At 39.3% G+C, this 16,341-nt stretch overlaps 1 protein-coding gene across 1 annotated transcript; it reads left to right on the forward strand.

Annotated features, from left to right (window-relative positions):
- The first annotated feature begins 3,766 nt into the window (after window positions 1–3,766).
- Window positions 3,767–14,619, forward strand: gpa33a (glycoprotein A33 (transmembrane), paralog a). Its single transcript, XM_046032833.1, has 7 exons — window positions 3,767–3,955; window positions 6,619–6,782; window positions 6,960–7,176; window positions 7,589–7,753; window positions 11,234–11,350; window positions 11,461–11,587; window positions 13,359–14,619. The coding sequence occupies exons 1-7, from the start codon at window positions 3,916–3,918 to the stop codon at window positions 13,858–13,860; spliced, it is 1,332 nt and encodes a 443-aa protein (XP_045888789.1). The 5' UTR covers window positions 3,767–3,915; the 3' UTR covers window positions 13,861–14,619.
- The last annotated feature ends 1,722 nt before the right edge of the window (window positions 14,620–16,341 follow it).

Consider the following 16,341-nt stretch of genomic DNA (forward strand, 5'->3'; position numbering starts at 1 on the left):
TATATTTCTAAGTTGATAAAAACATGATTGAACAAGCTTTGTGGTGTGCTGCTCGAAATTTAAATTACTATCAAACCAAACACCAAGGTTCTTTGCCACAGGCTTAATGTGATTTACTAGGGAACCAGCAGATGGGACCCAATGACCAGGATTTCTGTTTTGACTGAGTTCAGCTGGAGGAAATTATTTGACATCCATTTTTTAACTTCACAAAAGCAGTTGTTAAGTGAACTCAGCATTCCAGGGTCTGTGGATCTGACGGGCAAGTATATTTGTGTGTCATCAGCATAAATATGAAAAGAAATACCATGTTTATGGATAATATGTCCAAGGGGAAGCAGATACAAGGAAAACAAAATGGGTCCTAAGACCGACCCCTGAGGCACACCATATTTAACTGGACAGAACGAAGAGACATAGTTGTTTACAGACACACAATACTTCCTATTTGACAGGTAGGGTGAAAACCATTCTAGGGCAGTACCAGAGATCCCCACCCAGTGCCTCAGTCTGTCTAACATGATGTTGTGATCAATAGTGTCAAAAGCAGCGCTAAGGTCCAGGAGTACCAGGACTGAGCACATGCCTTCATCAGCAGACATTAAAAGGTCATTGGTGACTTTTTAAGCAGGGCAGTCTCAGTGCTGTGGTACTTCCTGAAACCAGACTGAAACTTTTCAAATATTTTGTTATTTTCCAGTACAGTGAGCAGCTGTTTGGACACAATTCTTTCTAGAATCTTTGCAGTAAAAGGCAGTTTTGAAATTGGTCTAAAATTATGTGGGAGGGAGGGATCTGAACCAGGTTTCTTTAAAAGTGGGTTCACGCAAGCCGTAAAATAATCAGGGACACAACCAGTAGATAGGGAGCAGTTGAAAACAGAGAACAGAATCCATTACTTTCAGTAAAACAGAATATGCAGTATACAGAATATCTGCAAAAAATACAAAACAGGGGTTTACATTTGCAAATTACATTATGTGCTGTAAAAATGGGGGGCAGTGTCTGAAACAGTTTGTGGTGGGAGTGGTGGCCCTGCATGTTTCAGAGTGCACAATCATTGTCTTTAGCAGGTTGATCTTACCAGGACCTCAGCTCCTACTTGAGGTCCTGGTTGATGATGGTGTTGAGGAAGTGTATGGACTCCACAGTGTCAGCTGTAATAGGGGGGGTGGGGATGGGTTCTTCCTGAAGTCCAATACCATCTCCAGTGTCTTATGAGTGTCGCTCTCCAGGTTGTTCTGTCTGCACCAGGTCACCGGATTGTCTCCCACCTGTAGATAGACTTATCCCCACCAGGGATGAGCCCAATGAGGGCGATGCCATCCGCAAACTTCAGGAGCACCTGCCCTTTTTGTTCCTGGAGCGAAAGTGCCCTTTTTTGGTGTTGTTGTTTTTAAAACTTTTTTATAAATTAATTTTTTTTATAAATTAATAAAATCAAACCAGATATCAATATATTGGGTCGGGAGCTTATACTTTGTCTTTCGATGCCCTCCCTCTTTCTCTCTCTCTCTGATAATGAGCAACTAGCTAATGTAATAAGTTAGCTAAAGTTCAGCTAAGGCCATGCAGGCTAATGTACTGTACTTAATGGAGACACTACAGGTGAATACAGTAAAATCTGTGTCTAATAATGTCATCACAATCACCAGATTGATATTCAAATTAGTTTAGTATTTACATACATTTTCCAAGGCAATGCAGGTGAATAGGATAAACAATAACCAAAGCATATGATGTTTAAATATGCAGATAAACTTTGTTGTGGTTAATTTAGAAGAAATCTACAGATGCAAACAGACAGGGTAGTAGGCTTAAAACATACTTGACGTCAAAGCGAGGTCTGCCAAAGTGAAGGCTGGAAACTGAATTTACACACACTGTGGCTCGAATCATTCAGCTCCCTGCCTTGCCAGACTACTCATCGGAGCAGGGACTTGGAATTGAAAGCATCTGTGTGGTTCTGATCAATCACCTGCAGCGGGTTTCTGTATAAGTGAATCCAGCATATAAGAAGCAGGGAAGCTACAACTTCCTCACAGAGACATAGATAGTCTGGTGGGGTTTGAAGATACCACTCTTTGATGAGAGTGGTATTTGTCTTCTCATCTAACTCTCCACCAGAAAGAAAATCAGTGAATTTCCCAAAATGTCAAATTATTGCTTTAACCACTGGAGTGGCTGAAATTTTAAACATTTCTGCTACATTCTATATGAACGAGGGCATGTTTTTTCCTGTTTAAAAGTATTTCATTTTCCACACCTGAAGTAGGCTACTATATGTTCTTCTTTTAATTGATTTTGTAAGTTATTAAAGTTGGGATGTACTGTATTATTTGCAGGTTTATTCCATACAGAAAACTGACTTGTGTTTTTCCAGTCACATCCACTGAGTGGCGCTGCAGTACAACACAACAATACAGTACAACTGAGCCAAACAAACTAGGACACTCAAAGTTATGGATGTGTTTACTTTCGCAAATGCAAATATTTTATACATACAGGTGGAGAGGGAGAGGAGGAGAGAGGAGCTCAGTGCATCATGGGAAGTCTCCTGGCCTGTAGTAGCATGACTAAGGGATGGTTCAGGGCTCACTTGAGCCTGTCTCAACTATGAGCTTGATCAAAGAGGAAAGTCTTAAGCCTCTTAAATATGGATATGGTGTCTGCCCTTTCGAACCCAATTGGGACTTGATTCCACAGGAGAGAAGCTTGATAGCTGAAGGCTCCCATTCTACTTTGGAGACTCTAGAATTCATGAGTAACAGGCCAGGAGAATGCTATCTAGAGTAACTATTTGACATGTGTTTCAGAGGTGACTGGGACCAAGTACAAAAACTTCTGTTTTGTCGGAGTTTAACATCAGAAATATGCATCCAGGTCTGTCGAAGTTTAGCAATCTTATTAGTTTTATCTGGTTTGATAGATATAATTGGGTAGCCTAATCATCTGCATAACAATGAAAGTTTATTAGAAGATAATTTTTCACCAGTGTTGTCTCTATGATGCACTCTAAATCCTGACTGAAAATCTTCAAATATACTATTTTTATGTAGAAAGTCATGCACAACTGATTGGCGACTGCTTCCTCAAGGCAGAAAGAAAAGGAAGGTTAAATGTAGGCTAGGTCTATACTTGCCTAAAATCCCTGGATCCAAAGTGGGCTTTTAAAGAAGATGTGCTTAAAATGAGTTCCTGATACATTAGCTCTTTTGTTGTTTCTCTCTTTCTGTTGGTTGTGTGTGTGTGTGTGTGTGTGTGTGTGTGTGTGTGTGTGTGCCTTTAGGTGATAAATCCTCGTCAAACCAGTCTGACAGGATAAAAAGGACATCTCTTTTTTCCAAAAGCACACATCTGAACAACCCACACTCTGTCAAGTGTTGGATTTTGTAAGTCTTTTATTGTCCCTTGTCTCTCTCTTGTAACATTAGGCTGAATGTTAAAAGATAATAAATAAAGAAAATTATACGATATGCTTTTCTGTTAATATTGTGGGCTATTAACACCATAAAGCTAGAGCTCAAGATTGAAATGTCTGATTGTGAAATCTTTGGTTAGGTTTGGAAACTGCAACAAACCATATGGGAAAAACAATATGTGTTCCTGCTGTCAAAACAACCCTGAGAAAACTCATTCAGGGAAGGAGAGGTCCAATCCCTGAAAATTGGGAATAGGCGTAGGCCGTATGCATTAGATGACAAGCCGAAACACGCCAGGTGCGCGGATAAAGAATGTTACTGGAACAGCAGGAGCTGCAGTGATTGGCGGAGAGCGCTGTCAGTCATCCGGAGGCGTCTGGTTTCGATGCAAATAGGCTACCTACAGAGCTGCTGATCGCGTTTCATTTTAAGAAAAACGATTGTATGCATAAGAATCAGTGAGGGTTAGTTTGTTAAGTTAAAAGCCTTGGCAATGGAGGGAAGGATTTCTATCTCGATTCTGCTGTGTCTGGGTGAGTATGCTAGCCAATTCCTTGGAAAAAAACAAAAAACATTTGTCTCATTTTTTGTGCCTTATGACCTGCCACACCTGTTTGCGCAGCTTCAGGTGTTCTGAAACCCAGCATTAGTTTAAGTTACCTTTTGCACACCAAAGAATGTAGCCTAAGCAAAGGCTAGGCTCATTTATAAGTAATAGAAGCTCTTAAAACTGACATCATCAGATAGTTCTCTTCATAGCTTATTGCCTAGGCTAATTAAAAAAACAAGAGAGCTGTTTGATAATTAGGCTAAGGGTGAAAATCAGTTAAACGCTGTGGATTAATTTTAGCTGTCATGTTTTTTATGGTTAGACTTATGCATTTGACATAGAAAATGCCCGCCAGGTTCCATGAAGACGTCTTAATAGCCGAGCCTATTGCTTTGTTCGACAAACGCAACAAATCCGAATAGGCAGATATTTAGGCAACCAGAAAACATCTGAGAAGATGGACATTTCTGCCTTGATTGCTTAAAAAACAGTTTGGCCTAGTGGATTATCAATTGTTGCAATGATTTCTTGACTTAATTGTATTAAAGTTAAAAACATAACATTTTAACGACTGTGTGCTCTTTGTGCTGTGTGGGCCTATGATGAGGGTGGGGTAATAGGGTAGGCCTATTTGTACAGATGTCATGCTGAATCATTCAAAGGCACATTTTACACTCAGGCTGTAATGCACTCCGATATAAATGTCATACCTTTTATGCATATTAGGGTATGCTATTAATTCATAGTAAAAACAAGACGATTTGTAGGCTATTTAATTTTTTTATTGAAATTTGAGATCGTAAATTTTAGACTTGGGACTTTTAAATGTATAGAGTTTTGAAGTACCTTTTAAACTAATCTTGGGAAAATGGTAACCTGGACTCCTAGCTAGGTCAATCACACACAAGGGGCTGGGTGATAATTTGGCGAGTTATTATGTTTGAGTGTGAGATGAGGACTGAAAGTGATTAGTGACCACATTGTGAACTTTAGTAGTAGTATTATCTTAAGAGGTGGAAAGTAACGAATTACATTTTCTTACGTTACTGTAATTGGGTAGCTTTTTTGTGTAGCCTACTTGTATCCTACTTTTTGAAGTAGTTTTTTAAATCTGTAATTTTAGTTTAACTTAGCCTAAGTATTGTACTTAGCTACAGTTTCAGCCACGTCCCTTACTGAGTAAAAAAAAGTGCAAGGAAAAACCATAGACTATATAAAAAGGGAAAAACTCGCGACCACTTTAAGTGCAAGAGAACAGCTTTATCTTGTGTGAAAAAAGCTGTAGTAAGTTTCTGCTAATGCAAACTGAACTGCTGCAGCTTCACATTAAAAACATTTAACTGGCGAAACCCAATTTGACTTTTATTTTGAAGTAGTCAGGAAATATAATGTTTGTAAGGAAGATCAGCGCAGACCGCTGCCAAGTAGACCGCTACAATGCGGCTACACGAGACAACCGGTTCTTGACTGCGGACCAATTTGAAATATTGCAGTGAGTAATGCAACAGTCAGGAGCACACATAATTATGGAAAATACCAATAACTGCCCGACAATAGTTTGTTTAGCAGCCCCAGACTTTTGTGCCCTGTGGTATTAAGAGGCTGCTGTTAACACGAGTAACTACAGGTGTCTCATGCAAAAGAACGGGCAGCTGCATGTACAATTAGGCTACAGATTTTAATTATCACTCCTCAGTGAACTCCTTGGCTGCGGTCTGAGAGCATTTTCTAGTTAAGTAGGCCTATGTAGGAAGGAATCTGTTCACATTGATATAAACTAATAAACGTTAATTTTGAGAAAGTTGAAAAAATTATATGGTAATATGGCAATTGAAAGTACGGCCCCCACAGTGTCTGCTTAGAACAAATGTAGTTGAGGACCCCTGATGTAGAGGTCAGTTAAATAATCGCCTACTTCCATTGGTGGTAAAAATAAGTTTTCGTAGTTTGGTAAGATGCTTTGCTTCAAATAGCCAAAAAGACATTAGTGCATGACAATGTTGGTTGGCATTAGCAACTTGCTAGTAAATACTTTAGCTATTTATTATACTAACACTTATGATATCCCATTAAAATTACCGCCTGTCTGATTGTAAATAGGGGTATGATTTCATAAACAGTCCATTTCATTTACATCATTTCCCATTTTCCCAGTCCACTGTGGCCGGTCTAATCTGTTCCGCCACAGTTTCCTAATAAAGTGAAAACATTTCCGTTATAAGATTAAATGTCATTGTTTTGTGCCACTGATTTGGCAAAATAGCCCATCTGTCAAACAAACTAAAATTGAAAGCGCCATATGGCTTTTTCTTTATCAAATCACAAAAGACTGCAATTTAATTAAATAATTATACATATAAATAAGATATTAAACCAATATAAATAAGTTATTTTAGGAGGTAAAAAAGTAACTAAGTAACTTTTTCTTAGTAAATTTAAAATTAGCTTCTTTTTACTTGAATAAGGGTAATTTTATTTGTACTTAAAAGTTAATCAAAGTAATTGTATTTTTAGTAGAAGATTTCTGTACTTTTCCCCCCTCTTATATAATAACTCAATCAACTCAACCACTGTTTCTTTAAATGATGAACAATTGCAGCCAAACGTTAGGCTAATAATAAATATGGTCTGTTTTAAATCTGACAGTGTTGTCAGGTGTTGGTGCTATCGTAGTGGACATCCCAAAGGACGAATACGAGTATGCCAGGGGTGACAACATCACACTGCCCTGCATCTTTAAAACTACAGTCGTCCCCAAATCAGTCACCATCACATGGAAATCTCAGGGTGCAGAATTCCACGCTAAATCGGTAAGACTACTACGATGTGTTTGTGTTTATATTACTTTATGTGCGCATGTGCAACATTCTCTTTTTTAGCACCACCTAATTCATTAGTACTGTATTATGAATAAGATCAAAAAGAAGACAAGAGAACAGTGCTTTTTTCCTCCTTTAATGTTCCTCTCATGCTGTCGTTGTCTACAGGACACAGTCATCACTTATTTTTCTCTCGATGGCGAAATTGAGGTTGGTACGAAGTATCAAGGTCGGGCGTCCCTGGATGTTGACGTTTCCAAGGGAAAGGCCGACCTGAAGCTGTCCTCCATCACACTAGCGGACAACAAGACGTTTGAGTGTACAGTCCTGATACCGCGTGACGCTCAGGGCACTACGTCCGACTCTGCAAGTTTGGTGGTTCTAGGTAACAAATTTTTTTTTACAAAGAAAGAAATATTGTTCCTTTTTAAGTGTGTTTAAGATGTTAAAGCTCAGTCAGTATCATATTTGGCATTTAAATGTCTCTCTCTATGTGTATGTGAGCTATTGCAGCTGCTCATGCTTACAGCCAATTTGCATAACATGTGGAACTAGATCATCAAAAGGACACTTCCTGTGTTTTACAAACTTCACCATGTTACCAGTTGGCATATTAATGTTACAACACATTAAAAATGGTGAAACAATATATTCACACCCTTACAATATACTTTGTATCAGTTAGGCTAAATGTTTATTCTTATTTCCTTTTTATTATCTAGATTGACTGTTTAGATTGGCTGAATTACATTAGACAGGTGATTTTGTTTTTAAAAATGACAACATTTTTCTTCTAGTGGCACCATCTACGCCCACCTGTACGATCCAAGGTAAGGCAGAGTACGGCCAGGACATCACCCTTAAGTGTTTGTCTGCGGAAGGCTCCCCGCCTCCCACTTATAAGTGGGTCAGTCGAGATACCAACAACATGCCTCGTGCTCTAGATCCGCGAACCACTGACCGTGAGTATTAGTGACACGGTTTCTGATAAGACTACTGATCCTGGAAAATATGTCAACCGTTGGCATATTTTTGTTTGCAAAAGAATCACGCCACCCTCTGATTTGCTCTCTTGTTGCTATATTGCTGTTTTGCTCTTTCATGTGACATTTTTGACTTTACCTGTCAGTACTAATCGTGTGATTATTTGCAAACAAATAAGAAACAACCCAAAGGTAACCATTTTGTATTTGCCCTGAAGTTGACCTTAATGGCTGACATGTGTAGGCATGTGTTTGATTTGATAGCCATATTAATTATTTTATATAAGAGGTCTAACAATTCTAAACTGAATGTACCCCAAAGATATCCTGAATATGCATTTCTATATTGCTATTTTGTTACTTTGCCAACACCTACATGTTTATGATACGCTATAATCGCACAGTATTCTCTATGCTGATGCACTGGACTGTGGCTCTACTTTAATGAGCTTGCTTTTAATGGTGGTAGTCAATTCATTTTGATTGTACAGGTTTAGGGGGAAATAATTCAGAAGGAATGACAAATTGGCTCTGATACCAGTAATGTAAATCACAACTGCTGCAGGTTACATGCGGGGTGCCACAGGGTTCAGTGTTTGGGCCATTATTTTTTAACCTCTATATAAATAATATATGTGAGTGTCACAAATTGTGGAAACCATTCTTTTTGCTGATGACACAAACCTACTTTAATGTGATGAAAACTAGGAGAAGCTACTGGATACCATAGAAAAGGAAGTGAGTAAGATGAAGATTTGATGAAAATAAACACTGAACTTGAGTAAAACAAAATTTAAAAAAAAAAACTAGAACGAGTACCTGAAATAAAATTCCTCGGTAGTTATTGATGGCAAATTAAGCTGGAGACCTCACAAAGTATTTTAAAACCAAAATATCCAAGTCATTAGCAATATTAAATAAAGCCAAAGACTTATTGAATCAGGCTTCTCTATATATGCTGTACTGCTCCTTCATACTTCAGACTTATTGTGTGGAAGTATGGGGGAACACTTACAAAACAAATGCGTACCCAGTCTTTATCCTACAAAAAAGAGCTATACGAATCATATAAAACTACATACAGAGAACCAACAAATCCATTGTTCATTAAAATCACAATATTAAAATTTAAAGATTTGATTGACTACAAAACTATTCAAATTGTTTTTAGAGCACATAATAACAAATTGCCTAGAAATATCCAAGAGCTTTCTCATCTACGTGAAAACATGTACAATTTCAGAGGAATATCAATGTTTAGTAAACCGTTAATTCGAACAAATGGTAAGTTCCACTGTATAACAACCCAGGGTGTTATCCTGTGGAACAACAGTAATAACTATTTAAAGCTATGTAAAAACTTTCTGCAACTGAAGTTTCTATTTAAAAAAAGAATCCTTGACAGATATGAGCTGGAACAGTGATTTTCTTTTTTGTTTTTTTTATTTTTTTTGAATATCTACAGGTGAAACTCGAAAAATTAGCATATCGTGCAAAAGTTCATTTATTTCAGTAATTCAACTTAAAAGGTGAAACTAATATATTATATAGACTCATTACATGCAAAGTGAGAGATTTCAAGCCTTAAGTTGATATAATTTCGATGATTATTGTGTACAGCTTATGAAAACCCAAAATTCAAAATCTCAGAAAATTAGAATATTTTGAAAAGGTTCAGTATTGTAGGCTCAAAGTGTCATACTCTAATCAGCTAATTAATCCAAAACACCTGCAAAAGGGTTCCTGAGCCCTTAATTGGTCTCTCAGTCTGGGTCAGTGGAATTCACAATCATGGGGAAGACTGCTGACCTGACAGTTGTGCAGAAAACCATCATTGACACCCTTCACAAGGAGGGAAAGCCTCAAAAGGTAATTGCGAAAGAAGTTGGATGTTGTCAAAGTGCTGTATCAAGGCACATTAATAGAAAGTTACGTTGAAGGGAAAAGTGTGGAAGAAAAAGGTGCATAAGTAGCAGGGATGACCGTAGCCTGGAGAGGATTGTCAGGAAAAGGCCATTCAAAGTGTGGGGGAGCTTCACAAGGACTGGACTGAGGCTGGAGTTACTGCATCAAGAGCCACCACACACAGACGGGTCCTGGACATGGGCTTCAAATGTCGTATTCCTCTTGTCAAGCCGCTCCTGAACAACAAACAACGTCAGAAGCGTCTTACCTGGGCTAAAAGAAAAAAAGAACTGGTCTGTTTCTCAGTGGTTCAAAGTCCTCTTTTCTGATGAGAGCAAATTTTGCTTCTCATTTGGAAACCAAGGTCCCAGAGTCTGGAGGAAGAATAGAGAGGCACACAATCCAAGATGCTTGAAGTCCAGTGTGAAGTTTCCACAGTCTGTGTTGGTTTGGGGAGCCATGTCATCTGCTGGTGTTGGTCCACTGTGCTTTATTAAGTCCAGATTCAGTGCAGCCATCTACCAGGACATTTTAGAGCACTTTATGCTTCCTTCAGCAGACGAGCGATATTGAGATGCTGACTTCATTTTCCAGCAGGACTTGGCACCTGCCCACACTGCCAAAAGTACCAAAACCTGGTTCAATGACCATGGGATTACTGTGCTTGATTGGCCAGCAAACACGCCTGACCTGAACCCCATAGAGAATCTATGGGGCATTGCCAAGAGAAAGATGAAAGACATGAGACCAAACAATGCAGAAGAGCTGAAGGCCGCTATTGAAGCATCCTGGTCTTCCATAACACCTCAAGCAGTGCCATAGGCTGATGGCGTCCATGCCACGCCGCATTGAGGCAGTAATTCATGCAAAAGGGGCCCAAACCAAGTTCTGAGTACATATGCATGATTATACTTTCCAGAGGGCTGACATTTCTGTATTTAAAATCCTTTTTTTTTTTTTTTTATTGATTTCATGTAATATTCTAATTTTCTTAGATTTTGAATTTGGGGTTTTCATAGCTGTACACAATAATCATCGAAATTTATATCAAATAAAGGCTTGAAATATCTCACTTTGCATGTAATGAGTCTATAATATTAGTTTCACCTTTTCAGTTGAATTACTGAAATAAATGAACTTTTGCACGATATGCAAATTTTTTGAGTTTCACCTGTATATTTATTAAAAAATAAATAAATTCGTTATCTTTGTTATAGTCAACCCAACAGACTATGGACTTTTAAGTGATGCAAACAATTTAACTAGCTAAAACATATCATTGAAGTGGGGGTAGGACAAGAAAAGTTTTTCCACCTTCTTCCTACCCCCTTTGAACATGACTGTTATTTGGATCATCTGCTGGTGTTTTTTGTATCGTTTGTATCACCAAAATCTACAACAAAACTTTCAGAAACTACAAGTGAACATGATTAACTACTGGTTCGGCACCCTCTGGTTATTTTTATGAGCAGTAACACTGCTAGTTTGTAAATTTAAGAAAACAAAATTATGATAGCAGTGATGTGTTTATGTGATTGTCTATCTTGCTTTCAGAGGGAGGCATCCTGTCTCTATACAATATCTCCAAAGATGCATCAGGATACTACATCTGCACCTCAAGCAACAAGATCCGCTCTGCTACCTGTAACATCACCCTCACAGTCATGCCACGTGAGAGAAACCTCATATAACTGCTTTACATTAACAATTTAACAACTTGGTATTTCCAGTAAGATGCTTTTATTTTTTTTTCTTCTCCCAACTTGTCTTCCTTCCTGCAGCTTCCATGAACATTGGCTCCACTGCAGGAATTATTGGTGCAGTTGCCGCTGTTTTAATTGTACTCGTCATCATCATCTATTGCTGCTGCTGCCGGAAGAAAAACAAGGAGGAGGAATACGCCATGGGGTAGAGTGTTTGTCTGTTTTTTTTTTGTTTGTTTTTTTTCCTTAAAACACACGCAAACACACTCGCACTGACTGACGAACAAGACGCTGTGATGTGAACAGAGATTAAAATCTGATGCGGCCCATTTTGCACAGCTATATTGCTCCATTTGATGCATTTTTTAAAATGCATCAAATGTCTGATTGTTAGATATGCTGTATATTTAGTTTTTATCAAGCCAAACAAAAGATTTGAATCTCAGGATCAAAAACACAAAAGCTTACATACTTCACGGAAGCAGCATTAGCATTTACAGTCCCCTCCAAAAGTATTGGAGCAAATTCCTTTGTTTTTGTTGTTCACTGAAGACATTTGGGTTTAAGATCAAAAGATGAGTATCAGACAACAGTTCAGAATTTCAGCTTTTATGTCCTGGAATTCACATCCTAGATGTGTTAAACAACTTAGGACATATGATAGTTTGTATTAGACCACAGCATTCTTACGTGAGCAAAAATAAAGGAACAAATAACATTTTAATATTTGGTGGCATAACCCTTGCTTGCAATAACTGCCTCAAGCCTGCGTGGTTTTTCTCCCTTCAGTCTCCTCTTAAGGAGGTGAAATGCAGCTCTATTGGGTTAAGGTCAGGTGATTGACTTGGCCAGTCTAAAACCTTCCACTTTTCCCCCCTCCTTTGTTTTGGTGGCAGTGTGCTTTGGGTCATTGTCCTGCTGCATGATAAACTTCCTCCCGATTAGTTTCAATGCATTTCTCCGTAAATTGGCAGACAAAATGTTTCTGTCCTCTTCTGAATTCATTCTGCTGCAACCATCATCAGTTACATCATCAGTAAATATTATTATAATATATGAGCCTGTTCCAGAAGTAGCCATGCACGCCCAAGCCATGACATGACCTCCACCATGCTTCACAGATGAGCTTGTATGCTTCGGATCATAAGCAGTTCCCTTCTTTCTCCACACTTTGGCCTTTCCATCACTTTGGCAGAGATTAATCTTGGTCTCATCAGTCCATAAGATTGTGGTCCATTCTTCCTACTGATGAGTGGGTTGCATCTTGTGGTGTGGCCTCTATATTTCTGCTCTCTGAGTCTTCTTCAAGCAGTGGATTATGATACCTTCACACCTGCACTGTGGAGGTCACTTACTGATGTTTTGGGGGTTTTCTTCACAGCTGTCACGATATTTCTCACTTAAACTACTGTTGTTTTCCTTGGCCGACCTGTTCGACGTCTGTTGCTCAGTACACCAGTAGTTTCTTTCTTTTTCAGGACATTCCAAGTTGTTGTGCTTGCTATGCCCAATGTTTGTCCAGTGGCTCTGGTCGATTTTCCTTCTTTTCTCAGCTTGACAATGGCTTGCTTTTCTCTCATAGACAGCTCTCTGGTCTTCATGTTGGTTTATACTCTTTAACAGGAAATGCAGTCTTTATAGGTTTGAACCAAGGATGAACTCTGAGCTCTTGTCTCATACTCATCTTTTGATCTCCTAAATGTCTTCAGTGAATAACAAAAACAAAGGAATTAGCCTTACCCTTCCAATACTTTTGGAGGGGACTGTATTTGTGATGATGAATGATGGAGTGCAGAGTGTGAAAATACCAGAGCTTAGGCCATCAGATAGTTAGTAAATAGATAATTTCAGCTTTAGACCAGTGGTCTTAAGATGTGGTTTTAAATATGGTGGAAGCTATGTTTAGATGAATGCTGCCAAAGAAATACAATAAAATAAAAACCTTTCACACTGACTGTTCTGTCTGCACTTTCCAGAGTTCATGAGGATGAGTTCCACGACAAAGAGCAGACTACAAATGGTGAGCGTCGACACATTGATGGGCAAGAGGAAATACTTAGTAATGATGCCCCCAATGTGAAGAGCGCCGCTGATCGCAGTGACCGGTATGAGGAACGGAATGAGCGCGACTACGACGATCGCAGTGACCGGTATGAGGAAAGGAATGAGCGCGACTACGACGACCGCCGCAGCGACTACGACGACCGCCGCAGCGACTACGACGACCGCCGCAGCGACTACAAGGACCGCCGCAGCGACTACGACGATCGCCGCAGCGACTACAAGGACCGCCGCAGCGACTACGACGATCGCCGCAGCGACTACTCTGACCGGCGTGACAAGAATAGTGATCGCTATGACGACAAGCGCCGCTATGATGACCGCAGAGACCATCGTCTTGATGATGACCGCTACGATGATCGTGACAGGCCACCTGTGCCAGCCCTTAAACCACCAAGGAAGGACTACAAGGATTAAGGCCTCCAACCTTCATCAACCACTGTCTTCAATCACCTGCTTCTATCTCCACTGACCTTATTCCAATGGCAGCCAGTTACCTCAGTCAAGGTGTGACCTAATTGGCTCAAACAACATCTTTGCCTCCAAGGAAGCATAATCTGTCATTTTCTGTTTGAAAGATAAAACAATTATGAGGGTACAGTGGTGGGGGGGGGGGCAAAGACAAAACTACTAGGAAAAAATACTTTTTATACTGCTGTGTAATCTAGTTGGTATTTTAGCTTTAAACTTGATATGTTAGCATTGTTACATAAAAATACAAGGCTTTTCGCTGTCTGTCTTGTGATGGCATCTGCTGTTGGGTGTAACTGGTGATTGTTTTTGTTTATTTGAGTTACATAATTTACATCCTTGTACAGAAATGTATGCATTGAACACATTTTATTGTCCTTCCCGTTTATAAACTTTTTTTTTTAATATTAATAATATAATGATATAGAAACTTGAACAAGAGCTTCCTCTGATTGTTGGGATTGATGTCACCACAGATCTCTCAGGGTTGAGCATACAGAATATAATCTGTTGCCATGCCACCTTCATGTTGTTTTTTTTTTTTATTAATTATTTTGAGCTTTCTGTTGAAATGCAAGGAAATATGATAATAGTACATATACTTTTATCAGTTTTAATCTCATGTTGTGAAACATTTTGAGATGCATTCAATTCATGATATAGATATATACTGTAAAACAAATAAAGCTGATTAAATAAAGTTAACAAGCAGCTTTTTGAACTGAATAAATCCTGAACACTTAATGACATTAGGCCACACCTCAAACACCCCAATTCGCATATGACATGAAACTACATGTGAGGTTACAAAATATATATTTTAAGTAGGAGTCTATTCACAAATAATTATGGGGAATTCATTCACATGGGAAACTTTTAGTATAAGTTTAATTGTTAATATTGTCCTCACCATGTTTCATGCTTCACCTTCCCGCTTCCCTGTCTTTGGTAAGAGCGCCTGGGTGCCGCGTTCGAGACTGGGTCATAACTGGGATATTTCCCAGTTGAAATTTACAACTTCCGTCATCAAAGCGTTCCAGGTGCATGGAGGTACATGACTCTGCAAGTGAACGAAAACCATGGCTGACCGTGACAAAGTGCACACACAGTTGCACCCTCAGCAGTGCTTTAGGTGTTAATTAAAAGGATGGCAGTTTAACTGCTACAACTGACATGAATAGCAGATACAGTACAGGTGCTGGTCATATAATTAGAATATCATCAAAAAGTTGATTTATTTCAGTAATTCCATTCAAAAAGTGAAACTTGGATATTATATTTATTCATTACACACACACACAGATATATTTCAAATGTTTATTTCATTTAATTGTGATGATTAAAACTGACAACTAATGAAATCCCAAGTTCAATATCTTAGAATATTAAGACAAATACAAAAAAAGGATTTTTTAGAAATGTTGGCCAACTGAACATGAAAAGTATGAGCATGTACAGCACTCAATACTTAGTTGGGGCTCCTTTTGCCTGAATTACTGCAGCAATGCGGCGTGGCATGGAGTCGATCAGTCTGTGGCACTGCTCAGGTGTTATGAGAGCCCAGGTTGCTCTGATAGTGGCCTTCAGCTCTTCTGCATTGTTGGGTCTGGCGTATTGCATCTTCCTCTTCACAATACCCCATAGCTTTTCTATACGGTTAAGGTCAGGCAAGTTTGCTGGCCAATTAAGAACAGGGATACCATGGTCCTTAAACCAGGTACTGGTAGCTTTGGCACTGTGTGCAGGTGCCAAGTCCTTTTGGAAAATGAAATCTGCATCTCCATATAGTTGGTCAGCAGCAGGAAGCATGAAGTGCTTCCTGGTAGACGGCTGCGTTGACCTTGGACCTCAGAAAACACAGTGGACCAACACCAGGAGACATGGCACCCCAAACCATCACTGACTGGGGAAACTTTACACTGGACTTCAAGCAACGTGGATTCTGTGCCTCTCCTCTCTTCCTCCAGACTCTGGGACCTTGATTTCCAAAGGAAATGCAAACTTTACTTTCATCAGAGAACATAACTTTGGACCACTCAGCAGCAGTCCAGTCCTTTTTGTCTTTAGCCCAGGCGAGACGCTTCTGACGCTGTGTCTTGTTCAAGAGTGGCTTGACACAAGGAATGCGACAGCTGAAACCCATGTCTTGCATACGTCTGTGCGTGGTGGTTCTTGAAGCACTGACTCCAGCTGCAGTCCACTCTTTGTGAATCTCACCCACATTTTTGAATGGGTTTTGTTTCACAATCCTCTCCAGGGTACGGTTATCCCTATTGCTTGTACACTTTTTTCTACCACATCTTTTCCTTCCCTTCGCCTCTCTATTAATGTGCTTGGACACAGAGCTCTGTGAACAGCCAGCCTCTTTAGCAATGACCTTTTGTGTCTTGCCCTCCTTGTGCAAGGTGTCAATGGTCGTCTTTTGGA

The sequence above is a fragment of the Micropterus dolomieu genome, linkage group LG20 (assembly GCF_021292245.1).
Source record: "Micropterus dolomieu isolate WLL.071019.BEF.003 ecotype Adirondacks linkage group LG20, ASM2129224v1, whole genome shotgun sequence".
Lineage (NCBI taxonomy): Eukaryota > Metazoa > Chordata > Actinopteri > Centrarchiformes > Centrarchidae > Micropterus > Micropterus dolomieu.